Source organism: Felis catus, chromosome B2, assembly GCF_018350175.1.
Source record: "Felis catus isolate Fca126 chromosome B2, F.catus_Fca126_mat1.0, whole genome shotgun sequence".
NCBI classification, from domain to species: domain Eukaryota; kingdom Metazoa; phylum Chordata; class Mammalia; order Carnivora; family Felidae; genus Felis; species Felis catus.
The window spans coordinates 34,324,537-34,352,479 of NC_058372.1; the positions used below are offsets into that span (position 1 = coordinate 34,324,537).

At 46.6% G+C, this 27,943-nt stretch overlaps 1 protein-coding gene across 3 annotated transcripts; it reads left to right on the top strand.

The window, feature by feature from the left end:
* Nucleotides 1–13: 13 nt before the first annotated feature.
* On the top strand, nt 14–26,210 carry LHFPL5 (LHFPL tetraspan subfamily member 5). 3 transcript variants are annotated; one of them, XM_019830498.3, is made up of 4 exons: nt 14–55; nt 7,495–8,042; nt 14,703–14,939; nt 24,196–26,210. In XM_019830498.3, exons 2-4 carry the CDS (start codon nt 7,631–7,633, stop codon nt 24,288–24,290), a joined length of 744 nt encoding a protein of 247 aa, XP_019686057.1. In that variant the 5' UTR covers nt 14–55; nt 7,495–7,630; the 3' UTR covers nt 24,291–26,210. The 3 variants fall into 3 exon arrangements, with proteins under 3 accessions (XP_019686057.1, XP_003986151.2, XP_019686059.1); XM_003986102.4 differs by lacking the exon at nt 14–55 and adding an exon at nt 1,012–1,057; XM_019830500.3 differs by lacking the exon at nt 14–55 and adding an exon at nt 20,665–20,691 and having other exon boundaries at nt 7,151–8,042.
* The last annotated feature ends 1,733 nt before the right edge of the window (nt 26,211–27,943 follow it).

Consider the following 27,943-nt stretch of genomic DNA (forward strand, 5'->3'; position numbering starts at 1 on the left):
TACCGAGGAAGATGGTGGCTCCTTTGTAAGGTCAGGATTGAGTAAGACAATGCAGGTGGGAGTGCCTAGCGTCTAGTAGGTGTTCTGCCCTCGTAATACCCCCACCCCTCCGCCTTACGGCCCTAGAGGGTGGAATAGAGGGGAGTAGCTGGAGGAACGAGCTAGGAGACCCTCGCAAGGGGAGAAACCTGACACAAAAGTATCACTGATTAAAGAAACACTAGCCTCTCTTATTTTTATGGAACTCAGTGTTTAAAACCACTTTCCCCTATGAGGTCGTTCTGGCCCCTCCTTCGCTTCCCACTCCCCTCCCCCCCAGTACCCCTGTGAGCAGAGCCACAGGGAGGGTAATTGCACTTTGCTTTTCACCAGTCAAGGCCAGGAGGCTGGGGAAGGAACTGGAGGAGCTCTTTCCATCCGTGACCGGAGCTGTGAAAAGTGCATCAGTCCTATCTCCGGCTGGTCACAGCCAACTTCCCAGAGGAGGAAGAATGGAGTTTTTTCCATTACAGATGAAGAGTATAGCAAAGAGAACTTTGGCCAATGTTTCTGCTTCCAAAATATAAGCAAAAATTAGATTTTTTTTTTTTTACCAAATCCCCATAAGGTTTAGCCACCCCTTGCCCAATCTAAAGAGTGTTGTGCATTGCGTTTTTCCCCTTCAAAAAGGAACCCCACATGCAATCACATGGATTAACCTCAGAGGCATAATGTTGAGTGAGGGAAGCCACAGACAGAAAACATACAGACTGCGTGGTTACGTTTACATGCAGTTCAAGACAAGGCAAAACTAACCTATGGTGATAAAAGTCTGCAGGTTTACCCCTGGGTGGGCAAATTGGCTGGGAGGCGGCAAGAGGAAGCCTTCTGGAATGTTGGAATTGTTCTAAATCTGGATTTGGGGCATTGAGAGAGAGAGGGCATGAGTGAAAGAGGGCAGGGAGGGAGAGAGAGGGGGGAGAGAGAGACTCTCTGATGCGGAACTCACGAATGGTGAGATCATGACCCGAGCAGAAGTTGGATGCTGAGCTGACTGGGCCACCCAGGTGCCTCCACAGTATGTACTTTTAAAAAGTTGTGTTTAATTTTTTTTTTATTTTTGGCCTGGCTTCTTAGCATAACACATTTGGGATTTGTGCACGTTGTGGCCGGTTTCTTTAGTTTGTTTCTACTGTTTCTGCTTCTGTTGTGTGGAATGGAACCACAGTGTGTTTATCCATTCCCGGCTGAAGGACATTTGGGTTATTTCTGAAAAATTTGGGGCAATTATTAATGAAGCTCTTATACAGGAGCACCTGGGTGGCTGGGTCGGTTAAGCGTCCGACTTCAGCTCGGGTCATGAGTTCGAGACCCTGCGTCGGGCTCTGTGCTGACAGTTCAGAGCCTGGAGCCTGCTTCGGATTCTGTGTCTCCCTCTCTCTCTGCCCCTCCCCCACTCATGTACTGTCTCTCTCTGTCTCTCAAAAAAAAATAAACGTTAAAAAATGTTTTAAAAAGCTTTTATACATATTTGTGTACAGGTTTTTGTATGTGTGCAAGTTTTCATTTCTCTGGGACAAATAATCAGGAGTGAGATGGCTGAGTCTTGTGGCAAATGTTTGTTTATTATTTCTAGAAGATGTTGGACTGTTTTCTAAAAGGACTGAACTAATGTGCATTCCCACCAGCAATGTATAAACGTTCCAAATGCTTTCTACATCCTCATCAGGGCTCGGCACTGCCGGTTTTTTAGTTTTTTTTTTTCTCTTTCTTTCTTTCTTTCTTTCTTTCTTTCTTTTTTTTTGTTGTTTGTTTCTTTGTTTTTGGTTTTTAATTTAGCCTTTCTAATAGATATAAGAGCAGTATGTCATTTGCGTTTCCCTACCGACTGATGACGTTGAGCATTTTTTCATGTGTTCAATTGCCATCCATATATCTTCTTTGATCAAGTGTTCCATATATCTTCGTTGATCAAGTGTTTATCTTTTGCCAACCAATCTTTAATGGTTTTTTGTTTTCTTATTACTGAGTTTTGAGAGTTATCAGTGTCCTACAGGGGCTTGAAGTCTGTTGATATTATTGGGAGCCAGTAATGACTGGCTGGGTCCACCTTAGTGGGAAATCTGTTCAGTCTCCCTCTGTCCCACCATGGACCCCTTGTTATGAGTCTCTGAGCCAGTGCAGGGTAGGAGCAGGTGGGGAAGGAGGCTGGCTAGCATTTACAGGAGTGGGGTGTCCTGTCCACCTGATGTTAAAAGCCTCTGCAGTAGCAAACCCTTGGAGAACATTCTTGACTCAAATACTCTCTGGTTTTTGTCCCTATTTTGAGGATTCCATGTACCCTACCCCTTTCCTGAAACGCTTAACCCTCCAACCTTACTCTGTTGGAGACGATGACCATCTGACTTGTACATTAGCTGCTGCCCACAGACTGACGTACCTCTCAGACTGTCTCTCCTTACAGGAGAGGTGGTATAATTTTTGAGGCAGCCATAACAAATTACCACCCACTTGGCAGATTGAAACAACAGAAATTGGTTCCCCTACAATTCTGAAGGCCAAAAGTCGAAATCAAGGTATCAGCAGGGCTGTGCTTTCTACGGAGGCTTTAGGGGAGAATCGGTTCCATGCCCCTTCTTGCTTCCGGTGGTTACCAGCTTCCTTGGCTGAAACCCCATCATTCTAGTCTCGACCTCCATGGTTATGTCACCTTTTCCTTTTTGTCTGGATTCTCCTGTGTGTGTCTTAGAAGGATACTTGTCATTGGATTTAGGACCCGCCTAGATAATCTGGCAGGATCTTCTTATCTCAAATCTTTAATTATAGCTGCAAGGAACCTTCTTCTCAATAAAGTAATTTTTACAGGTTCTGGGCATTAGGATGTGGATCTTTTGGGGGTAGAAAATTACAGCATTAGAAGTTCTACCTTCTGGGGAGATTTCCTTTCCTCACTGTCCCCAGGGCTGTCCTGAGTGGGGTTGTCATGCCACAGTAGTCCACTCCCACCTGGCCAGCACCCCATCAGAGCTCTCTCTGGAGCAGGCGGAGGGTGGGGCTTCCACAGTGAGGGAAGAGGCCCGACTGTCCCCCCGGCCTCATACAGCAGAGTTTCACCCTCACATAGGAAGGTCAGGGTGCAGGCCAGCCCAAACCAAAACAATGTGACAAGTGTCCACTAGAGACGGACATTTGTCTGCCTGCATCTTTTGAGTGACTGGTAGTGACTCAGTTCTACAGCTCCCCTGGGGACATAGTGCACTTTTTGATTTATTATTCGGAGAGTAAGAGAGAATGCCGCAGGCTTTCACGTAGCTCTTCCTGGTACATTTGTCTTTAGCTCAAGGGTCAGGGAGCCAAGGTGAGGATTTGACCTGTTCCTGAGGTGATCTGGGTGACCATTTAGAACATAGGATGGATTTCAGGCCTTGCAGTTCTGTACTCTCACAGCCCCTGAATCTTATCTTAATGGCCCTATGCCTTATAGCAACAGGTCTCAACAAAGTCTCAGAGCCATAGCACATAAAGGTCTTGACTTAGGTTTTTTAAATGTTTATTTATTTATTTTGAGAGAGAGCGTGCTCGTGCCTGAGTGGGGGAGGAGCAGAGAGAGGGAGAGAGAGAATCCCAAGCAGGCTCTGCATTGTCAGTATAGAGCTGGACTAGGGGTTTGATCTCATGAACCATTAGATCATGACCTGAACTTAAATCAAGAGTTGGATGCTTAACTGACTGAGCCACCCAGGTGCCCCTTAACTTTAAAAAAAAATTTTTTTAATGTTTTTATTTATTTTTGAGATAGAGACAGAGCATGAGTGGGGGAGGGGCAGAGAGAGAGGGGGACACAGAATCGGAAGCAGGCTCCAGGCTCCGAGCTGTCAGCACAGAGCCCGACGCGGGGCTCGAATTCATGGACTGCGAGATCATGACCTGAGCTGAAGTCCGACACTCAACCGACTGAGCCACCCAAGTGCCCCTTATTTTATTTTATTTTTTAAAGATTGTATTTTTAAGTAATCTCTACATCCGACATGGGGCTTTAACTCACAACCCTGAGACCAAAAGTCTTATGTTCCAGTCAGGTACCCCTCATTTTATTTATTGAGTCAATAATCTAGATATTTGAGCTTGTCTTGCTTGATATTATTCAGTGCCATTATAAGCGGTCACCCCACACTGCGTCCCTAATGTCTTCATTCTCCTTATTTTATGTATTTATTTTTAGTAGGTGCTGTGCCCCAACATAGGACTTGAACTCACAACCCCTCAACCAAGAGTCACATTCTCTACTGACTGAGCCAGCCAGGCACCGTTTCTTCATTCCCTTTAAATCTGTTTTGACCAAAGCCACTTGGCTCCCAGAACTTGTCCCTCAGAGGGCACATGATCTCTGGTGTTCATGGCTGACAATTTTATTAGCTATTTCTCCTCTGGGTACCATGGAACATAAACAGGAATCTCAGAGCGTTTTGCCCGAAGCCCTCTTTCTGGTGCCAATGTTTGGATCAGTTAGGGCTCTTTGGTGCCCACGGCCAAAGCGTACTCTGGCTAATGAAATAAAAAAAGAAGGAAATAGAAGGATATCGGGTGGGTCACAGAGCTGAAGAAGGAGCAGGGCAACTGTCTAGGCAGAGTGGGAATCAGGGTGTGTCTGAAGTTCCCAGTAGCAGCAACTCATGGATTGTTTCTTAGGGATGTTGCCAAGGCCTGATAAAGCAATAGCTTTTTTTTCCTTTTGTCAGTCTACCACCAATTCAGATTCTCCAGGGAGAGACTGATGGCCTAGTTTGGGTCACCCACTCATCCTTGTCTCTAGAGTCTGTATGCCCTGTGATTGTCTCACCAGATCCTCAGGAAGCAGCAGAGTCTGTTCTCAGAGGCAGGGGAAGTTGTGCTGGGCAGGCCAAATAGAGGTGGTTCACCAGCCTAGAGCCTTCTCTGAGTGGGAGAAGATACAGTCTGTCTCTAGGGAAACTGCCGGTCTGATGGTGGACACATAGGCTGTGCCCTCAATGACCTTCCAGTCTGATGGGAAGACTGGTCACAAAACCAAAGAGATTTAAGAGAAAGAGGAAATGTAGGCAGTGGCACAAGTATGTTCAAGACAGGGTTTGGGGGGGTGGTGCGGGGAAAGACAGGGTTTTGGTTTTTTTAGTAGTGAAAAACTGGAAACTGCTAAAATACCCTAAAAAGGGGAAATGCTCAATTAAATGATTACATACTCTGAATCAATATACACGCATTAAAATCATGTTTTTGAAAAAAATAGTAATATGAGAAAATATTAGTGGTGTAATGCTATGTGAAAGAAATTGGATACTAAATTGTCCAATTGTATAAAGCAGTATATGCAGAAGGAGGGAAATATGTCAAAATGTTAACAGAGGTAATAATAATGATAAACCTTTTGAGTACTTTTATATGTGAGGCCCTGTGCCAAACAGTTTATCTGTGTTATTTTACCTAACCCTTAGGTGATAGGAACTATTCTCCCCATATTTTTTAAAAGCAGGCTCTATGCCCAGTGTGGGGCTTGAACCCGTGACCCTGAGATCAAGACCTGAGCTGAGATCAAGCGTCTGACTCTTAACCAACTGAGCCACTCAGGCTCCCCCTCCCCATTTTATAGATGAAGAAACTGAGGCTTGGGGAGGTTAAATCCACAGATAGTCATATAGCCAGTAAGTGGCTAACTCAATCCAGATGTGTCTAAAGCCAAAGTCCATGTGTTGTTTTTTTTTTTTTTAATTTTTTTTTTCAACGTTTATTTATTTTTGGGACAGAGAGAGACAGAGCATGAACGGGGGAGGGGCAGAGAGAGAGGGAGACACAGAATTGGAAACAGGCTCCAGGCTCTGAGCCATCAGCCCAGAGCCCGACGCGGGGCTCGAACTCACGGACTGCGAGATCGTGACCTGGCCGAAGTCGGACGCTTAACCGACTGCGCCACCCAGGCGCCCCAGTCCATGTGTTTTTTAAAAAAATGTTTATTTATTTATTTTGAGAAAGAGAGAGGGAGGGAAGGAGCATGAACAAGGGAGGAGCAGAGAGAGAGAGGGAGAGACAGAATCCCAAGCAGGTTCCACACTCAGCATGAAGACAAGCTCATGAATGGTGAGATCATGACCTGAGCTGAAATCAAGCGATTTACCTGACTGAGCCACCCAGGCAACCCCAAAGTCCATGTTTTTAAGATAATCTTGACTCCCCTTAGCTTCCAATGTTGGGGTTATGAGTGATTTATATCCTTTTATGTAGCTTTCCTGAATTTGCTAGATCCCTACACCAAACATGTATTTACCTATACAGTCATGAGAAATACATATTTTGAAAAAGAAGGGGGAAAAAGAAATATGCAACAAAAACATATAAACAGGAAAAAGATACTGTATTGAACAAAACCATTTGTTAATGGATACCTGGGTGGCTCAGTCAGTTAAGCGTGGGACTTCAGCTCAAGTCATGGTCTTGTGGTCTGTGAGTTCCAGCCCCAGGTCGGGCTTTGTGCTGACAGCTCAGAGCCCGGAGCCTGCTTGGGATTCTGTGTTTTCCTCTCTCTCTGCTTCTCCCCTGCTCACGCTCTGTCTCTTTCTTTCTCTCTCGAAAATAAATAAACATTAAAAAAAAAATAAACATTAAAAAAAAACAAACCATATGTTAAAGTCTGGGAGGCCTCACAAGTATTGTCCTTTGCTGTGCTTTGTAGTTTTTTAATATAGCACTATCAGTCTGCATTGCAAATATATCTACGGATATACATATATGTAAATGCCTCACTGTCTTTGAGGGCAGGGACCCTCTTTTATCTCTGTGATTTTGCCTAGGGAAGATACCCTCCAACATGGGGCTTAGCACATAGTAGGTTCTTAGAAATTGTTGATCGAGGAGAAACCATATGGACTAGAAATCAGTGACCAGAAGACACAATCAGAAAAGGTTTTGCTGGACTCCCCTGTATTGGGATTTCTGAGAGGTCGACTAGGGAGCCAGGGCGGGGTTGGATGGGATGGGGGAACAGTGTTCAAGAAGAGGTTTTGGTTCTGCCGCAGGAGTTGAGCGGGAGGAATGTGACAGCTGCAGCCCCACCCTCTCAATTTTTGTCACCCCCACCCCCACCCCCCCCAACTCAGGAGGGTGAAGAGGGGTCTCAGTTCCCTGAGAAACTGAGCGGTGGGCGGGCCAGGAGCTCCCCACGCCTCCCCGGGCCGTCATCTGTTTCCCACCCTCCTCCGACCGGAGTCCCGAGGCGCTGGCCGCGGTGCTGAAGCAGCGCTCTCCGAGGAGGGAGGAAGGAGGGGCCGGGCCGCGGCGAAGAGGCGGAGCTCTATGAAGCTCTGAGCTGGAAAGGGGGGAGGGGCAGGGCGGCGCCAGCAGGCCCGAGACCCTGGCAGGCTTGAGAGGAGGCAGGAGACTGGAGACAGCCTGGCTAGAGTGGACAAAGGCATCTGGACAATCTTCCTCGGAAGAAACCAAGGTTGTCGTCCTTGTCTTATAAATCCTCTCTCTTCTACCTTGGAGGGACCCTCACCTTTTGTCCTGACCTCAGCCTCGTTCCCAAACCCATCCGAGGAGTGACTGACTTCTAGGCTTTTCTGTCTGCGAAGCCACTAGCTTACAGCCCACAAGACCCCAGGTGAGGGCCTACTGCCTCACCATGGTGAAGTTGCTGCCCGCCCAGGAGGCAGCCAAGATCTACCACACCAACTATGTGCGCAACTCGAGGGCTGTGGGTGTGATGTGGGGCACACTCACCATCTGTTTTTCGGTGCTTGTTATGGCCCTCTTTATCCAGCCCTACTGGATTGGTGACAGCGTTAACACACCCCAGGCAGGCTACTTTGGCCTTTTCTCCTACTGTGTGGGCAACGTGCTGTCCTCTGAGCTCATCTGCAAGGGTGGCCCGCTGGACTTCTCTTCCATTCCTTCTAGAGCTTTCAAGACTGCCATGTTTTTTGTGGCCTTGGCCATGTTCCTCATCATTGGCTCCATCATCTGCTTTAGCCTCTTCTTCGTCTGCAACACGGCCACTGTCTACAAGATCTGTGCATGGATGCAGCTGGCTGCAGGTGAGCAGGGTTAATGGGAGGGCAAGCGGGGGCCCACCCCTGGCCACAGGGGACGCTGCACCATTCCGCCCTCTGGAGCCTCTTGGTCTCCTTCCCAGCTGTTCCTCTTTATTTTTTTTTTCTCGAAGATTTAATTTTTTAAAGCAACCTCTGCATGGGGCTTGAACCTACAACCCCGAGATCAAGAGTCACATGCCCCACCGACCGAGTCCACCAGGCTCCCCTCAGCTGTTCTCCTTTAGCCCAGCCCTACTCAATGCTCTGTAGAAGCTTCTGAGGAGTAGAGAACTTTAGAATGGTTGAGACCAAAAGGATCGTTGAGATCAAATTGTTCAACCCCCTCATCTTACTGATGGGAACCGAGGTCCAGAGAAGGGGAGTGAATTGCCCAGGAGCACACAGCTAGTTGATAGAAGGTATCCTGACTCCCAGGCCACCACATCAGAGGTTGTTGTTGCTCTGAGGAGGAAAAAGAAGGAAGCTTCCATTGTCAGCTATGTGGAAATAGGATCCAGCCCAGGGCAAAATGTCAAGCACATCCTAGATGTCTCCATCTCCCACTTCTGGGCGTTTGTTCTTTCTCTTTATGGATCCCCAGATCCCTGCCCTCACTCTTCCCCTCTCACCCAAAATTGCTCTCAGGGAGATTCTAAAGTCAGTTGTTTATTTGGAGTGTTATGCTGTGACCTTTCCCATAGAAACTTGCATTGAAGTTCTCTCTTTCATGGTGGAGTGAAAGTCTTTGTTCCCTAGTTATAGGTTTCTGTACTTGAGGCAGCAAACAGGAGTGATATTTTGTCATGGGGGGAGTGGTGGTGGTGGCTAGGGTCTTTTATTATTATTTTTAATGTTTATTTATTGTTGAGAGAGAGAAAGCATGAGCAGGGGAAGAGTCAGGAAGGGGGGGAACAGAGGCTCCAAAGTGGGCTCTGTGCTGACAGCAGACAGCCCTATTCAGGGCTTGAACCCACAAACTACAAGATCATGACCTGAGCTGAAGTTTGAGGCTTAACTGACTGAGCCACCCAGGCATCCCAGATGGCTAGGGTCTTTTAAAACTATGGAGGGGTGGGGCACCTGGGTGGCTCAGTCGGTTAAACCTTTGACTCTTGGTTTCCACTCATGATCTCACGGTTTGTGGGTTCACATCCCACACTGGGCTCTGCACTGACAGTGCGGAGCCTGCTTGGGATTCTCTCTCTTCCTCTTTCTCTGTTCCTCCCCTGCTGTCTCTGTCTCTCTCAAAATAAATAAATAAACTAAAAAAAAAATTAAACAAACAAAAAACTATGCGGGGTAGGTGGCTACTTATGGTGCCCCAAAGCAGGCCTTTCCTGCCCCTTTTTCCTGCTCCTGGCCCAGGCAGGCCTCTCGGTCCTTGGGCCAGCTGCTCCTGTTTTCCTCTAAAGCTCAGGAAGACATGGCCTAAGGCCTTGTCCTTCAGCCCTTGGTCCCCTCCCATCCCAAGGACCATGCACAGACTGCCCATTCTAGGGGAATGTCCAGGGGCAGTGTGGGGACTTCAGACTAGAGAGCAAACCATCTTGATATCGTTGGTTAGAATGAGAAGTAGTATTATCCATAACAGGGGGAATGGAGCAGGGATCAGAATCCCAGGCAACCAAACACATAGATTCAAGACTCTGTCAGAGTTGGAGGGGACCTTAGAGAGCTATAGGTACCCCCCCCCCCCCCATCCCTGCCCAAAGATGAGGAATCTGGGACTGAGAAAGAGGAAAAGACTTGGCCAAACCTGTAACAGATCAACTGGTAACTAAGGACCAAGGAGAATTAAGGCAGCAGGTTCCAAGAAACAAGATGTATTCCAAACTCACTTTTATTGAGCCACACATTTACATAAGTATAATGACTTACAAAGCACTTTCACATCTACCCTCTGGAGGAGCCCATCCCTACCTAGTGAGATGGGCATTCCTCTTATTGATAAGAGGAATAAGAGCCTTATAGATAAGGCTCCTAATGGGTAACTTGACTTTTAGCACAGGTAGTGGTGGACAGAACCTTTGATTCCAAATCTTGTACTCAGGCTACTCACCTGGCTCCAGAGCTGCGTCTGCAATCCACCCACCATCTCCCTCTCTGGTCTCTCTGTATCATGAGCGAGAGGTTGGGACAGGGCTGAGGTAAATCTTGGTGGGTGGTGGGGAGAAGGAGGAGAAATGCAGATGTAGCAGTTCTGGGACAAAGAGGAGCAGAATGGACCCTGGCATGCTTACCAGCTGGTCCTCCATCTCAGAGCTATGGGATGCTGGAAACACAACCATTCCTCTCATTCTCCACACTGCCCCCTCCCACAACCTCCTGCAGCAGGTACCATGTGCTGAACAGGCAGTGCTTGGGAGGGACTACGTGGGGGAGGCGTCACCAGGCCATTTGAGTTAGACCCTGCCGGGTCATGGAGCTGGAGACATTGATAGCAGAGGTGGCCAGATGCCATCCCATGAAACATTTACATTGGGCAGAGCAAAAGTGGTATCATGTTCCATTCTTTGGTGCAGGGGAGTGGAAGATGAGCCAAAGGGAGGGATTAAGAGGGGGTCCGCTTTGCAGTCAGCAGCTGTGAGACAGGTCCATTTGAAGATGCCTAAACCAATTAGTTTAACCTTGCCAGGAAGCCTGAGGCCAGGGAAGGGAGCAGGAGAAAGGAAAGAGGATTGGTGCCTGGGCCAGTGGGGGGCTGTAGTTTAACAATGCTAATTGAGCTTCTGGATCCCAGGTATAAGTTGTGTGTGGTTCCAGCTCCTAGAAACACAGGTAGAGCAAGTTGCTTGTCTCTCTGAGTCTTGATAACCTCATCTGTAGAGTGTAGCAACAGCACCTCCCATCACAAGGTTCTTGTGATGTAAAACACCTTCATGTAAAACACCTTGTACGGTTCTTGACACATAGGAGGTGCTCGGCAAATATGAAAAACACAAAAACAGTCAGGATGGGGGGGGTGACAAAAAAACTCCCAAATCTTAGTGGCTTAAAACAAAGATTTATTCTTTGCTGGTGGCACAAGCTCACTGAGGATCAGTTGGGGGCTCTGCTTTCACCGTTCTCTTCTGGAACCCGGGCTGATGGAGCACCGGCTGTCATCTGGCTGTCATCATTGCAGAGGGAAAGGGAGCTCTGGAAGGCGTCTCCCCAGAAATTACATTCTGTGGCCCGGAACCCCACACATTTCCGCTCCCATTTTGTTGTCTAAGGGAAGTCTTACGGCCTTGCCCAACTTGAAAAGAGGGGAGCAAGGAAATCTAACACCGCTGTGTACCTGAAATGTTTGTGAACAGCTCTAATGACATTCACATCCCCTGAGGTTGCTTCCATCTGACTTCAATGCCAATAATAATAGCAACAACTGACTTTAATTGGCTGGTTACCATGTACACACTGCAGTAAGCATTTTCTTTCTTTCTTTCTTTCTTTCTTTCTTTCTTTCTTTCTTTCTTTCTTTCTTTCTGGTTTAAATGTTTATTTATTTATTTTTGAGGGAGAGAGAGAGAGAGAGAGAGAGCAAGCAGAGGAGGGGCAGAGAGAGAGGGAGACAGAGAATCCCACGCAGGCTCCACACTGTCAGCACAGAGCCTGACTCGGGGCTCGAACTCACGAACCATGAGATCATGACCTGAGCTGAAATCAAGAGTCGGATGCTTCACCAAGCTGAGCCACCCAGGTGTCCCTACAGTGAGCGTTTTCTTTTTTTTTTTTTTTTTTTAATTTTTTTTCAACGTTTTTTATTCATTTTTGGGACAGAGAGAGATATAGCATGAACGGGGGAGGGGCAGAGAGAGAGGGAGACACAGCATCTGAAACAGGCTCCAGGCTCCGAGCCATCAGCCCAGAGCCTGACGCGGGGCTCAAACTCCCGGACCGCGAGATTGTGACCTGGCTGAAGTCGGACGCTTAACCGACTGCGCCACCCAGGCGCCCCTTTTTTTTTATTTTATTTTTTTTTATTTTTATTTTTTTTTATTTTATTATTTTTTTTTTTTAGTGAGCGTTTTCTATACATGATCACACTTCGTCTTCGTAACTCCGCTATGAGTCAGGTAGTATTATCCTGATTTTACAGATGAGAGAATGGAAGTCAGAAAGGGTAAGTAAACTTGCCTGAGGGTACCATGCTGGCCTCCGCTTAGAGTCCTGAGACATTACAAATGCAGTTGCCCCCCACTGTGCCCAGGTGGATGGGTCAGGTGCTCACAGAGGGTCATGGCACCCATTGTAACAACCTGTTTCCAGGTTGGAGGCCCTGGGCTATTTTCCAGAGATGCTACGGAAGGAGAAGGGGACCAAGGGGAGGAGATGGGGAGGAGGGAAAGTCCAGAAGGGCAGCTCCTTTCCACATTGACCCATTCCACTCCTCCGCCCGGGGTTAAGGTGGGGACCACGGTTGGCACCAAAACTCTGGTCTTACACCAACTGGGGAAGGCCATAGGTTTTGCCGAAGAGCTCTGGGAAGGTGCCCCCTCCCCTGGGCTAAGTATCTTCCTGAAACATTTTGTCCCGAAGTCTGAAATGTCAGCACTAAATACATTCAGCTCTTTGGAGTGATGTCAGTCTGAGAGTTTAGGGAATTAACTTTGAGGGGAAAAAAAAAAAAAAAAAAGCCAGGAGCATGTGTTCAGGTCTTGGCTCTGCCCTGGGCAACTCACTTGGTTTCTCTGAGACCTCAGTTTTCTAATCTGTAAAATGGGATGTTAATGCATGGCCTACTTCACAGAACTGTTGTCAGGATCAAGAGGAAAAAGGGTACACGAAGTATTTTGGACCTAAAAGACCTATACGCTTACATGAATTAGCTTGTCCCATGTAAAATCAAAGGCGAGTTGATACATTTAGGCGGGGAGGGGGGATCCTGATCTTTATAATTTACTGTGCGTTTGATCTGTTGACTTTCCTTGCAAGCGCAAACGGAGCCCAAGGTAGGTAACTGGGTCCTGTGAGGTGTTTCCCCGAGGTGCTCCTGGGTAGGGCACAGCCTCGGAACTGAAGAGCCTCTGGGCCTGTGGAAGGAGGGTGAGGGCTCAGAAGGCGGCACAGAGAATGGAAGGAACCCCCTGCCTTCATGGCGGTTGTGCTTGGGGTTGGCCTTGGTCACATCCCAGGATCGTGTCACATATCTGTGCAGCTAAGGTGGGGTGGTCCTCGGTGGGAGGGCAGGGAAGTGAGGAGAAGGTAGGGAAAATGAAATTTTTGCCTGTAAATACTGTCAGTGAAAGCACAGGATGGGATAATTGTAGCTAACACTCGTGAAGCGCTAAGTATGTGCGAGGCACTTTTCCAATACTAACTCATTTGCACCTCCCTGCAATCCAAACAGGTAGGGCCTACTCATACTCCCACTGTATAGACGAGAAAACTGAGGCCAAAAAAAAAAAAAAAAAAGCCTAAGTAGCTTGCTCTGAGTCACACAGCTAGTTAGGAAAGAGCTGGGCTTGAAATCCAGGCAGCCCGTTCTAGTGTTTCCCGCTTTTCCTAGTGAGAGAATTACCTGAAAGAATGATTTTCAAAACAGGGATTCCCGGGGCCCCTGGGTGGCTCAGTCAGTCGGGCGGCCGACTTCGGCTCAGGTCATGATCTCACAGCTTGTGAGTTCGAGCCCCATGTCGGGCTCTGCGCTGACAGCTTGGAGCCTGGAGCCTGCTTTGGATTCTGTGTCTCCCTCTCTGCCCCTCCCCCACTCACACTCTCTCTCTGTCTCTCAAAAATAAACATTAAAAAAAAAAATTTAACCCCCCCCCCAGGGATTCCTGAGCCCACCCCTGGCCTGGGAATCAGCATTTTAAACAAATATTCCAGGGGACTCTCAAATTTAGGGAAGTATGGACAACTGCAGTGTTATGCACTGAGTTAGGAGGGAGAGACCTATTTGCTTGAATGAAAGGTTCAGGAGGGAAGCAGCCAGAGATGGGGCTGGAAAACTTTGTGTTTTCATTAAATCTAAGATTCCCAAGTTGTGGGACATACCATGATTCTATGTGTGTAAAAAGGAAAAATAACTCCTTTTTTTTTTAAAGTTTATTTATTTATTTTGAAAGAGAGGGAGAGAGGGAGAGCGAGTGGGGGAGGGACAGAGAGAATTCTAAGCAGGCTCTGCCCTGTCAGCACAGAGCCTGATGCAGGGCTCGAACTCACTAACCAGGAGATCATGGCCTGAGCGGAAGTCAGACACTTAACTGAGCCACCCAGGTGTCTCCAAAAGAAAAAAAATACTTGTAATCAAACCACGGCCTGAAGCTTTCTTATTTCAGAGATATCGGAGCATGAACAAATATACGTCTTAGGAGTGACGAGTTCTCTGGGTCGGGACCAGATTTTGGAGGGGTTTGAAGCCAGAGTAGCCAGTGCCTCGTCAAGTCCAAAGTGAGGGGCACGGCTGAGGGCCTGGTAGGATCACCTGGGGCCATGGCAGAACCTTCCCCGGGCGGAGGAGCTCTGCTTTCTGCCTCTGTCCCCACCAAGGGCAAGTCACTTTAACTCTTGGATCCTCCATTTTCTCCCCTGTGCTCTACAAGAACGATGGTAGGAGCTGCCCGCCCTCTCAAGGAGGAGGGGAGAGTGACAAGGTGGCAACAGTGTGGGGGGGGGGCGGCAGTAGCAGACTGAGCACAGCCAGCCTGACGCCATCTTCACCCCCTCCCACCCCCTCAGCCACAGGCCTCATGATCGGCTGCCTGGTCTACCCGGATGGCTGGGACTCAAGTGAGGTGCGACGCATGTGTGGGGAGCAGACGGGCAAGTACACGCTGGGTCAGTGCACCATCCGCTGGGCCTTCATGCTGGCCATCCTCAGCATCGGAGACGCCCTCATCCTCTCCTTTCTGGCCTTCGTGCTGGGCTACCGGCAGGACAAGCTCCTCCCCGATGACTACAAGGCCGATGGAAAAGGTAACCTGCCCTCCCCCAGGGAGGTGGGGCTTCCTCTCAGCCGGTTACCAGAGGACTGGTCCCTGGCCCGGGGTTGGGGACGGACACCAAGACCAATTGGACACAGGCCTTGTTCCAGAGGCCAAAAGCCAGTGGGGGGTTGTAAGCTGGCGGCTGATGAGGCAATGACAGACCTGTGGGGCAGAGGCTGTCTGTGATAGAAGGGTGTCCTCATGCCTCCCCTGCCCCTGACTTCTGTCAGGGTCTCCAGAGGAGAGAACCCTGATCCAGCCTGGGGGGCGAGGTATGGCCTCCTCGAGAAGGCGGTGCTGGGGCTGGGTCTCCAAGTTCACCGGGAGTCTGCTTGGTGGAGAGAGGAGCTGAGTCAGGAGAGGGGCTGAGTTGTTGGGGCAGGAGGAGAAAGGTACGTGAGGGGACAGATGTGAGAGCTCCTGGAATGCATACGGTGGGCGGTCCCTTGAGTTAGAATAGCCTTGGGGTTGTCTGTATGCCATCCTGTTTCAATTTCCTTCTGCCCAAATCCTACCTGAGTCACGAGTCAGTTGTAGGAGACCCGAAGCCCAGACGGATGCTTTAGCCTTTTCTGACTCCTTCCCAACTGACCTTTCTTCCTCTTACGGTACTTTCTGCTCCTGTTTCTCTTTAGGCTCTTCCCCTGTCTCGAGAGGCTTTTTCAGGGCATAAATTTTATCTCCTAGTCATAGGGCAAGGCCTGTCTCACATGCTTGTGAATCCAAAATTGCCCACTTTCCCCACAGTCTTCGCTCCATTGACCTGAACTAGAAGGGGGAGGCAAACTCCTTTGCCCCCCTGGGGACCAAGGCCGCTTCCCAGATGCGGAACTTGAAGCCCGGAAGGGAGACCCCCCCCCCGGCCCCGCCCCCGCCCCAGGGCTACACAGAAAGGTGGTGGCAAAAATGACCGGACTCTGGCTCAGCCCAGGGCCCACTGCTCCATAAGGAAGTCATTAGCCATCTCACCCTCCTCTGGCAGTGGAAGACTCGCACGCCTAAGTTATAGGATGAAAGCTGAAAACCAAATTGCTAGAATGAGCTGGACCAAGGAGGAGAGGAGAGAGAGGTGTCTTTCTGTTGAAGGAGGGGGCCGATAGTTCCTAGGTTCTGGGAACACTTAAGGTCTGGGTGCCTTGAAAACCCCGTGAGGGGAAGGGAAATGGGACTAGTATGTACTGAGGCTTTGCCACGTGCAGGAGTGACGTAAGGTTTGTTCCCGGGGGCCATCTTTGTTTAATCTGCACAGCAGCCCTGGGGGGACGGGTTGGAGGTGGGGGGTCCAGCAGCATCTATCTGCACAACCAGCACTTTCTCCAGCGATGGAGGTTTTTCCAAGGGAGGCTGCAGCAGGGGCCGCCGCCGGAGGCATTTTGTTCAGCTTTTAGCCCCCAGGCGGGGCCAGCCTTAAATCTGGAAACACTGCAGAGAACATTTTTGTAGTCCTCATTTGCATTCTTTCCTTTTCACAAGGGATTCTTTTAGCTGGAAAGAAATGTTACGCGCGGCGCGGAGTTCCCTTTACAGCCCTTCCTTGTGGAGAGATGGGTTTGTCTCTTTGACCCTTTATTTACTGATCAAAATGTCAGTTCGCTTTCCTCTCTTTCCTTGTCCCTCTTCTTTCGTGCCCCATGCACCTGTTTCAATCTTTTCAGATTCTTTTCTCTCCATATTTTAGTTCCCTCACTATCATGCAGGATTCAATTTATCCTTCTTGTTTATAACCTGTTAGGAAACACCCACATAACCTTTCTGAACACACCTAACGACTTAGTGAAGTAGCTATCGCTGCTGTCAAAGCACAAAATTGGGTCAGGAAAGCAGAATTTAAAAAAAAAATTTTTTAAATGTTTATTTAGTTTTGAGAGAGACAGAGCATGAGTGGGGGAGGGGCAGAGAGAGAGGGAGACACAGAATCCGAAGCGGGCTCCAGGCTCCGAGCCGTCAGCACAGAGCCCGACGCGGGGCTCGAACTCACAAACTGCGAGATCAGGACCAGAGAGATCAGGACCAGAGCCGAAGTCAGATACTTAAGCGACTGAGCCACCCAGGTGCCCTGGCAGGCAGAATTTGAGTCCCAGTTCCTCCAAGTCGCTTTCCTCAAGGTGCTTTCCACGGAAGAGCAGGACACTAACTCCTGCTCTGCCACCTCTATTGTTGTGTGACATGAAGGAACCGATGACAGAAGTGAAGGCTTGCATGAGTACATGGTTGCTGACCCGCTCGTTAAGGGTTAAGGAGGCAGAGGAGAATGAGTGTGGGCTTTGGAGTCAGACCTGCTCTTAAAACTGGGGCTCCGTTGTTAACCAGCTGTGACTGCGGACATTACTCAACTTCGCTGAGCGTTTCCTCATCCGAGCCCCGTTTTTACAGGGTGAGGTGGCAGGTTTCTCCTTGGTTGAAAAAATTACCTACTTCAAAAGATCGTGCTCAGGCACAAGACAAGGATGTCTGCCGCTGGCACTGCAGTTGAAGAGCAGGCTGGAGGTTATAGCCAGGGTAGTTAGGGAAGAAAAAGAAGGAAAAGAAATCCAGTTTGGAGAGGACGAAGTGCAACGATCTCTACTAGCAGATGACACGATTTTGCGTATGGAACGTGCTAAAGAATCCACTAAAAAAACCATGAAAGGTAACATGCAACATTAGCGAGGCTGCAGGATATAAACAATATACAAAAATCTATCACATTCGTACACACAGCAGTGAACAATCTGAAAATGACTTGTCAGAAAGCAATGTCACTGGGGGCGCCTGGGTGGCGCAGTCGGTTAAGCGTCCGACTTCAGCCAGGTCACGATCTCGCGGTCCGTGAGTTCGAGCCCCGCGTCAGGCTCTGGGCTGATGGCTCGGAGCCTGGAGCCTGTTTCTGATTCTGTGTCTCCCTCTCTCTCTGCCCCTCCCCCGTTCATGCTCTGTCTCTCTCTGTCCCAAAAAATAAATAAACGTTGGAAAAAAAAATTAAAAAAAAAAAAAGAAAGCAATGTCACTTATAATAGCATCAAAAAATAAAATATGTAGGGGCACGCCTGGGTGGCTCAGTCGGTTAAGCGGCCGACTTCTGCTCAGGTCATGATCTCACGGTCCGTGAGTTCGAGCCCCGTGTCGGGCTCTGGGCTGACAGCTCAGAGCCTGGAGCCTCTTTTGGAATCTGTGTCTCCCTCTCTCTGACCCTCCCCCGTTCATGCTCTGTCTCTCTCTGTCTCAAAAATAAATAAACGTTAACAAAAAAATTAAAAAAAAATAAATAAAATATGTAGAAAAAAATTTAACAAAAGAAGTGTGAGGTTTGTACATGAAAATTAAAAACCGTTGTTGAAAGAAATTAAAGGCCTAAATCAATGGGAGCATCCACATTCACGGATGAGAACACTTCATATTACAATGGCAATGCTCCCCAAACCGATCTACAGATTCAGTGCAATCCTTATCAAAATCCCAGCTGGCTTTTTGCAAAACTTGGTAAGCTGATCCTCAAATTCGTATGGAAACGCAAGGGACCCAGAAGAGCCAAAACAATCATGAAGAAGAACACAAGTTGGAGGACACACATGCCATGATTTCAAAACTTACTACAAAGCTACAGTAATCAAGATGGTGTGGTCCTGGCATGAGGATAGACATACAGATCAATGGAATAAAATTAAGAGTCCAGAAATGAACCCAAACATAAATGGCAAACTGATTTTCAACAGAGATGCCAAGACCATTCAATGGAGGGAAAGAATGGTCTTTTCAGTAAATGGTGCTAGAACAACCAGACATCTACACGCAAAAGAATGAAGTCGGGGCATCTTGGGTGGCCCAGTTGGTTAAGTGTCTGGTTTTAGCTCAGGTCATGATCTCACAGTTCATGGGTTCGAGCCCCAGGTTAGGCTCTATGCTGACAACTTGGAGCCTGCTTCAAATTCTATGTCTCCCTCTCTCTCTCTGCCCCTCCCCTGCTCTCACTCTGTAAACATTAAAAAAAAAAAGAATGAAGTTGGACTGCCCACCTCACATGATATATAAAAATCAACTGAAAATGGATCAAAGACCTAAATGTAAGATGTAACATTATAAAACTCTTAGAAGAAAACATAGGTATAAATCCTTGTGACCTTGGTTTAGGTGGTGGTTTCTTAGACGTGACACCTAAAACACAAGCGACCAAAGGAAAAAATACGTATAAATTGGATTTCATAAAAAATGAAAGCTTTGGTGTGTCAAAGGACACCAACAAGAAAGTGAAGAAAAGACAACCCACGGAATGGGAGAATGTATTTGCAAATCATAATTCTAATATCCAGAATATAATAAGGACTCCTACAACTTGACAAATAAAACTACGAAGAACCCCATTTTTAAAGTGGGCAAAGGATTTGAATAGACATTTCTCCAAAGAAGATATCCAGATTGCCAAGACAGTTGACATCACTAGTCATGAGGAAAATGCAAATTAAAACCACAATGAGCTATTACTTCACATCCCACTAGGATGGCTGATAAAAAAGATGAACAGTAACAGGTGTTGGTGAGCACGTGGAGAAAGGAACTCTCACACACCGCTCGTGAAAAGGTAAAATGGCGCTATTGCTATAGAAAACAGGACGGCAGTTCCTCAAATGGTTAAACATAGAGAGAGGCGCTCTGTGACTCACACATTTATTCCTAGGCACGTAGGCAAGAAAACTGCAAACACGTTTGCACAAAAACTTGGATATAAACTATCATAGCGGTGCGAAAGCCAGGAAGTGGGAACCAACCAAACGTGAGTCAGCTGATGACCTGGATAAATAATATGTGTAAATCTACACAGTGGAATGTTATTCAGCTATAAGAAGTACTGATAATTGCTACCAAGTGGATGAACCTTGAAGACGTTGCAAGTGAAAGGAGCCATACACAAAAGACCATGTATTGTATGATCCCACGTATTTATTTATTTTTAAAGTTTATTTTCACTTCTTTTTTAAATTTTATTTATTTTTATTTATTTCCAAAGCTTATTTATTAAAAATAAATTTTTAGAGAGAGGGTGCGCGTGTGAGCACACAAGTGGGGGAGGGGCAGGAGACAGAGAGAGTGAGAGACTCCCAAGCAGGCTCTGTACTGTCGGCGCAGGGCCTGATGCGGGGCTTGAACTCACGAACTTCGAGATCATGACCTGAGCCGAAGTTGGACGCTTAGCCAATTGAGCCACCCGGGTGTCCTAACAGCGGTGATGGCTGCACAGCCCAGTGATTATCCTGGAACCCACCAACCTGTACGCTTTGAGTTGAGTAGATTTCGTGTTAGTGAATTGTATCTCAAAAAAAACAAAAGACTGTGTGAAGGATTAGGTAGTGGGTAAATCGCTAACAAAGCCTACATGTTATTCGGGCGATTAACAAATGTTAGTTCTCTCCTCGTTCTGTCCTTCCGGTATCTCTACTTCTTACGTAATCACCTGCCCGACCACTCACAGCTCCTGGGCTCCAGGTGCCCACTGACACCCCCAGACACTGGGGGGACGGCGGTGAGGGAAGCGGTCTGATTGGACCTTGCCGTCTGATAAGGGACACCACATGCAAAATGCAGTTACAAGCTGGTACACGTTACGAACAACAACAACAACAATGCGAGCCTTCTCGAGAGTGAAGAAATCTGATCCGGTTTGGCGAGGGAGTCGTGTGCAGGGAATTATCCTGCAAACGAGGCCCGGGTGTGTACACATAACGCTCTCTTTTTCATTGCAGAGGAAGTCTGAAGCAGCTGGCGTGCTGGTGAGTAATCCCCACCGTTGGGTGGTCTGCCTGCCTTGGGGAAGGGCTGTGGCCTCCTTGGCCTCCGTTTCCTTACAGACTCACCAGGCGGAATGGCCCGTGGGGCCGGGTGTAGGGGCTGGCGTAGGGCCTGGGGGGAGGAGCAGCGACTCCCGCAGGAGCTAGCTGGCATCTGAGACCCCCTTGTTGTTTTACCTCTAACTTGAGAAGTGGAAAAAGAACAGGAAGAAATAATGTCGAACAGCCAGGTGGTTTCATAAACTCATCTTTCTGTGGAGCCTGGCAAACAAGAACAGACTGCTTAGAAGTCATTCTTGTAAATGGGGCCCTTGTTTTCAGAAAGACTTTAAGTGATCTGTAAGAAAAATAGAAAACCTAATTAAAAAAAAAATGAAAGTCACAGAGAGGAAAACGAATATTCTAGAAAGCTGGGCTAATAGAAATACTTCCTTCCTTATGCTTCCTGATAGCCAACACAAAAAGAAAAATATGACTTTAACTGATTTTAACGTCTGGTTGAAAAGGAAGCACAACGTATCGATTTCCTTATCGCCTTTCAGGTTTCCAAAACGTGATTTAACAAGAATATTAAGGAACACATTAAAAAAATAGAAAAGCCCATGATAGCATCACCTTCCAAATAGCTGCCATTTATTGAGGACCTACAGCAGGCTAGGCCCTTCGTGTGGGTAGACGGGGTTATCTCCATTAAAAAGAAACTTTTTTTTTTAACGTTTATTTATTTTTGAGAGACAGAGAGAGACAGAGCATGAGGATGGGAGGGACAGAGAGAGGGGGAGACACAGAATCCAGAGCAGGCTACGGGCTCTGAGCTGTCAGCACAGAGCCTGACGCGGGGCTCGAACTCAGGGAGTGCAAGATCATGACCTGAGCCAAAGTCGGCTGCTTAACCGACTGAGCCACCCAGGCGCCCTGGGGTTATCTCCATTTAAACGATTTTAATTTCTGCAAAGTACCTTCCAGTCCTTGCCCACATAGATATACTTTTGTCAATAATAATAAACATTGCCCGCCCGCCCCCCCCCCCCCCTTATTAGGTGATTCTCAAACTCTAATATGCATACAACCTACCTGGGAATGAATCTTCTTAAAATGGAAATTCTGATTCAGGGGCCATAGACACTGTTCCTAACCTGCTTCACGTAATGGCTACACTTTGAATAGCAAACTGTTAGAGTGTAAACATTTTCTCTTTTTTTTTTTTTCAATGTTCATTATTAAAGTTTTTTAAAGCCACAAACTCCATAGCCCTGGTGTACTCTTCAATGGCTAAACAAGACCTTGATTATTAGCCATTGAGGATTGTTCTCACAGATAAGAACGTGTTGCTTCTGTTGATAAATTCTGGAATAGAATTGCTGAATCAAAGGTAACCACACCTCTATGTCTTTTCACCCATTTCTCCTATCCTTCCGTATCTATGAGCTTGTCATTGTTTTTAATGTTTATTTATTTATTTATTTTTGAGAGAGAGAGATAGAGAGAGAGAATTCCAAGCAGGCTCTGCAGTGTCAGTGCAGAGCCAGAAGTGGGGCTTGAACTCATGAACAGTGAGATCACGACCTGACCCCAAATTAAGAGTTGGATGCTTAACCAGCTGAGGCACCCAGGCATTTGTTTTTCTGTTTTTTACCTTTCAAGATTCCACAGAGATTATATGCAGTATTTGTCTTTTTCTGACTTATTTCACTTAGCATAATGCCCTGGAGGTCCATTCATGTTGTCACAAATGGCAAAATTTCATTTTTTTTTTTGGCTTAATAACATTCCAATATGGATATATAGCACGATTTTTTTTTAAGTTTATTTATTTTGAGAGACAGAGACAGCACAAGTCGGGGAGGGGCAGAGAGAGAGAATCCCAAGCAAGCACCACACATTCAGTGCGGAGCCCAGCACAGGACTGGAACCCACGAAACTGTGAGATCATGACCTGAGCTGAAACCAGGAGTCTGATGATGCTGAACCAACTGAGCCACCCAGGAGCCTCTATAGCACAGTTAAAAAAAAGTTTTTTTGATTTTATTTTAGAGAGAGTGAGAGAGCATGCAAGCGAGGGAGAGGGGCAGAGAGAGAGAGAGAGAGAGAGAGAGAGAGACAGAGACAGAGAGGGAATCTTAAGTAGACTCCACGTTCAGTGTGGAGCCTGATGCGGGGCTCAATCCTACAACCCTGGGATCATGACCTGAGCTGTAGTCAAGAGCTGGGTCCTCAATCGACTGAGTCCCCCAGGCATCCCTCCATAGCACAAGTTTTAAGTGTCCACTGATGGACAGTTAGGCTGTAAATAGCGCTGCCATGAACATGGGAATGCGTACATCTTTTTGAATTAGTATGTTTTTCTTTGGATAAATACCCCCAAATGGAATTGCTGGACCATATGGCAGTTCCATTTCTAATCTTTTGAGGAACCTCCCTACTGTTTTCCATAGTGGCTGCACCAACTCATAATCCCATCAACAGTGCACAAATGTTCTCTTTTCTCCATAACCTTGCCAACACTTTTTTTTTGTCTTTTTGATAGTAGCCTTTCTAAAAGGTGTGAGGTGATATTGTGGTTTTGATTTGCATTTCCCTGAGAGTTAATGATGTTGAGCATCTTTCTATGTGCCTGTTGGCCATCTGTATGTTTTCTTTGGGAAAATGTCTATACAGATCTTTGCTCATTTTTTATGTATTTATTTATTTATATTTATTCATTTTTTTCTTTGCTCATTTTTAGATTGTTTTCTTGCTATTGATTTATAGGAGTTCTTGATATATTTTGGATACATGATTTGCAAATGTCTCCTCCCATTCAGCAGGCTGCTTTTTTATTGGTTGATGGTTTCCTTTGCTGTGCTGAGCTTTTTGTGTAGTCCCACATGGTTTTTTTTTTTTTCGCTTTCGGTGTTAAGTTCAAAAAATCGTTGCCACGATCTATGTCAGGGAGCTTACCGCCTGTGTTTTCTTCTGGCTTTATGGTTTCAGGTCTGATATTAAAGTCTTTAACCCATTTTGATTTAACTTTTGTGTATGGTGTAAGGTAGTGGGCCAGTTTCCCGGTACCGTTTAGTGAAAAGACTGCCCTTTCCCCATTGTATATTCACGACTTGTCATAAATTGGCCACAGCACAGGTTCATTTCTGGGCCGTCTACTCTGTTCCATTGATCTGTGTGTCTGCTTTTATGCCAATACCATACCGTTTGGTTTCGTAATATAGGTTGAAATCAGGGAGCCATGATATCGTGCTTCTAGCTTTGTTCTTGCCCAAGATTGCTTTTTAAAAACGATACTTATTTATTTAAGAGACCTGAGTTTTTACTTGATGCACATTGACGATTATTTTATACACTAACGAAATTTGCCTGTCTGGGTAGGGCTAAATCAAAACGTAAGCTTCCGGGGGACATAGGGCGCATACATGGGGAATTTGGTTTTGCTTGGCTTTCTAGAAGTGTCAAATTTTATACTCTTGCGATTTTTTTTTTTTAATACCACAGGTCAATGGAAAATTAAGGAATCGAATTCTTCAGTGATAAAAACTTGTTCCGTCCACGCTTCCCTGTTCCTGGCCACTATAGGTCTGCTACCCTGAAGCCTTTCACTATAGGATTAGAACCTGACACTCTCCTGAGACAAGACCTCCTACCGTATGCAGAACACTTTCAGGAGGAGCAGAACTACAGTGACCCACATTAAAGATATTCAGAGAGACATGGGCGGTACTCTCCTGACGGGGCCCCAGTTCTCATCGTATCCCCTTCATACCGGCGATCACGTTACTCCCTGGAGGCCTCTCCTCTGGAAAATGAGAGGGCTGAGTCCACGTCTCAGGGCTTCCCAGGTCTGAGTCTCGAGAGCCTAAGGATGCATTCGTTTGCAGGCACACCAGACACTGCCACCCAGCTCTCAAAGGGCAGCTGAGGGAGAGGCGGTTGTCATGCTAGATCATTTCAGGTTGGGGCTTAGGGGGTCCTTTGCTTCTCCTTTCTTAACTGTTTTCTCGTTGATGATCAGAGGTGGGTAAGGAATGGAGGGGCCACCAGAACCCAAATCTATCAGGAAGTCCTATAAAGACTGGGTGAACATAGGATCTAAAAACTTAGGAGAGTAAACTCCATTACGTTCCCTCATAGTGCCCACTCCGACCCAATCAGGACTGGCCCCCAGCTTAAGAAATTTGTTACTTGTGTCCAAGTAATTTGTTTTAGTAATAGATTACATTTCTTGTAAGAACAAAACCAAACGACTTTGGATTCGGCACTCAATGGTGAATCTTTTGCCAGCCTCCAGAGGGGAGCTTGATTTAGGGAATACCTCCTTGTAGCAAAGATGACAGGTTCTTTAGGCTATTCCCTGCCTGGAGATGGTACCTAGAAACAGGGCTTGCTGATTATCTGCAGTGGATAATCCTGAGAGGTAGGTAGTTTTTCCTGGTCTTGCGCATTTACGTGGTGAAGAGAAAATGTAGCTGCTGGTAGAGGAGGGGAGGTAAACACAGAACGAATCTGTAATGGATCTTGTTACTTGATCAAGGAGCAGTCACTGATAAAGTTTCTCATTCCTGGGCTGTAAGGGCACTTTTTTTTTTTAAAGTGAACTCTGCCTTCCAACATGGGGTTTGAACTCATGACTTTGGCAAGAGTCCCATGCTCTACCAACTGAGCCAGCCAGGCACCCCTGTAGGGCATGCTTTTTAACCAATGCCCTGACAACCCACCCAGTCAGTGAGGTTTCTTCTACAGTTCAGATGGATTTGGAATGAGCACCCCAGCATCGTCCTGTTGTTGGTAATGGGAACTATTGGAGTGAGACTTAAGAACAATCATATTCAGAGGTGCCTTAGTGGCTCAGTTGGGTAAGCATCTGACTCTTGCTCTTGGCTCAGGCCTTGATGTCAGGGTTGTGAGTTCAAGTCCCGTGTTGGGTAGTACACGTGAAGCCTACTTAAAAAAAAAAAAATCCCATTCATATTTTCTTGTGTTGATAAAATTATTTCAGTCAGGCATTTACTTTATGCAAACTTGATGGACAACAGAATTTGACAATTTTTGTAGCTTAGTGCCTTTTCTACTTTACATCCATTTATTTCTCATAATTTTACTTTTCATATGAAAAGAAACATTTCTAAGTCTACCTTCTCAAAATTTCTCACTACAATGGCAACCATGGTGGTCCACAGAAGCTTCTGGGGAACTTAAGGAGCATCTGCCAATAGCCTGCACCTTGCTCTTGCCAGGAACAGCACGTTTCACGAAAGCAGGAGTCGGTTTACTAATGACCAGTCCTGGGGAAGGATCTGCAAATCTGTTTAGGAGTCAGCCAGCATTTCACCTTTTGCTTGACCTTCAAAGAAACTCAGAATTCAACCTCTCCAATCACAGTAATGATTTTGGTTGAAAGCTAGTAACTGCTTATCAGCTCAAGTGGCTTTACCTTAAACTCCTAAGGGCACCTTGAATCTCATCTTTGAAAGTACATAGAAAATCAATAAAATCAGCACCTGTCTAACCAAGTTGCCTTCTCACTTGCCTCTGCCTTGGGCTGGGGCGTAAGGATGGTTGTGATGCCCAAACTTCACCAGGGACTAGGCCTGGGCTGATATGGTCAAGAGAGGACTAGTCATTTAGATCTGAGATGCTAACTGGATGGATATCTTAAATGCTTTGTCTTACATCCCTGTATTAGTTACCTGTTGCTGCATACAGAGCACATTACCACAGAACTCAGTGGCTTAAAACGTTTGTTTTTGTGGGTTAGGGATGTCTCTGTCTCAAGGTTTCTCACAGGGCTGCAATTAAGCTATCGGGATCTGCCTCCAGACTCAGTGGTTGTCTGCAGGATGCAGACTGTGGGCCTCCCCATACTGCTACTCACATGGCGGCTTGCTTCCCCAGAAAGAGTTCCAAGACAGAACGAGAGAGGGGGGCAGAGAAGACAGCAGGCACAGCCCTTTGTAACCCAATCGTAGAAGTAACATCTGTCACTTTTGCCTTGATCTGTTGAAACAGTCACTAAGTCCAGCCCACAATCAAGGTGAGGGGATTACAAAAATGTGTTCGTATCCGTGTGGGAATCACTGGAGTCTTTTTAAAAGTTGCTTTTTAAGTTACTCATTATTTTCTGCTGCAATGGGCACTTCCCAGAATGGTTTATTGAAACAAAGGTTAGAGTCCAGTAACCTTACATGCTGATGGATACGTATTAGTTTTGAAATAAATTGCTGAAGATCAAACAAGGGCTCTGACCCTCTAAACTCACCCCTCTTTGTTACTGAACCTCAAGAGGATTTACAGTAAGGCCCACTAATTTATTAAATTTTTTCTTAACATTTTATTCATTTTTGAGACGGAGAGAGCATGAGCAGGGGAGGGGCACAGAATCCCAAGCAGGCTCTAGGCTCTGAGCTCATGAGTTCAGCCCTGAATCAGGCTCTGTGCTGACAGCTCAGAGCCTAGAGCCTGCTTGGGATTCTGTGCCTCCCTCTCTGTGCCCCTCCCCTGCTCATGCTCTCTCCGTCTCAAAAATGAATAAAATGGGGCGCCTGGGTGGCGCAGTCGGTTAAGCGTCCGACTTCAGCCAGGTCACGATCTCGCGGTCTGTGAGTTCGAGCCCCGCGTCAGGCTCTGGGCTGATGGCTCGGAGCCTGGAGCCTGTTTCCGATTCTGTGTCTCCCTCTCTCTCTGCCCCTCCCCCGTTCATGCTCTGTCTCTCTCTGTCCCAAAAATAAATAAAAAACGTTGAAAAAAAAATTAAAAAAAAATGAATAAAATGTTAAAAATTTAATAAATTAGTGGGCCTTACTATAAATCCTCTTGAGGTTCAATAACAAAGAGGGGTGAGTTTAGAGGGTCAGAGCCCTTGTTTGATCTTCAGCAATTTATTTCAAAACAAATACGTATCCATCAGCATGTAAGGTTACTGGACTCTGTGTTTCAATAAACCATTCTGGGAAGTGCCCATTGCAGCAGAAAATAATGAGTAACTTAAAAAGCAACTTTTAAAAAGACTCCAGTGATTCCCACACGGATATGAACACATTTTTGCAACGTCTTAAAGCATAGCTCAAATGCAGGCAGCCGGTGCACTTCTAGAACACGGTCCAGTTCTGCCAATTGTTATTGTATTAAAATGGGCAAAAACTAGATCTGCATTAAGGACAAGATTGTGATAAAAAAAGCCTCCTCCCTTATAAGGAATGGTATGGCCAGCAACACAACTACATACTAACGTAAACTTGCTTAATTC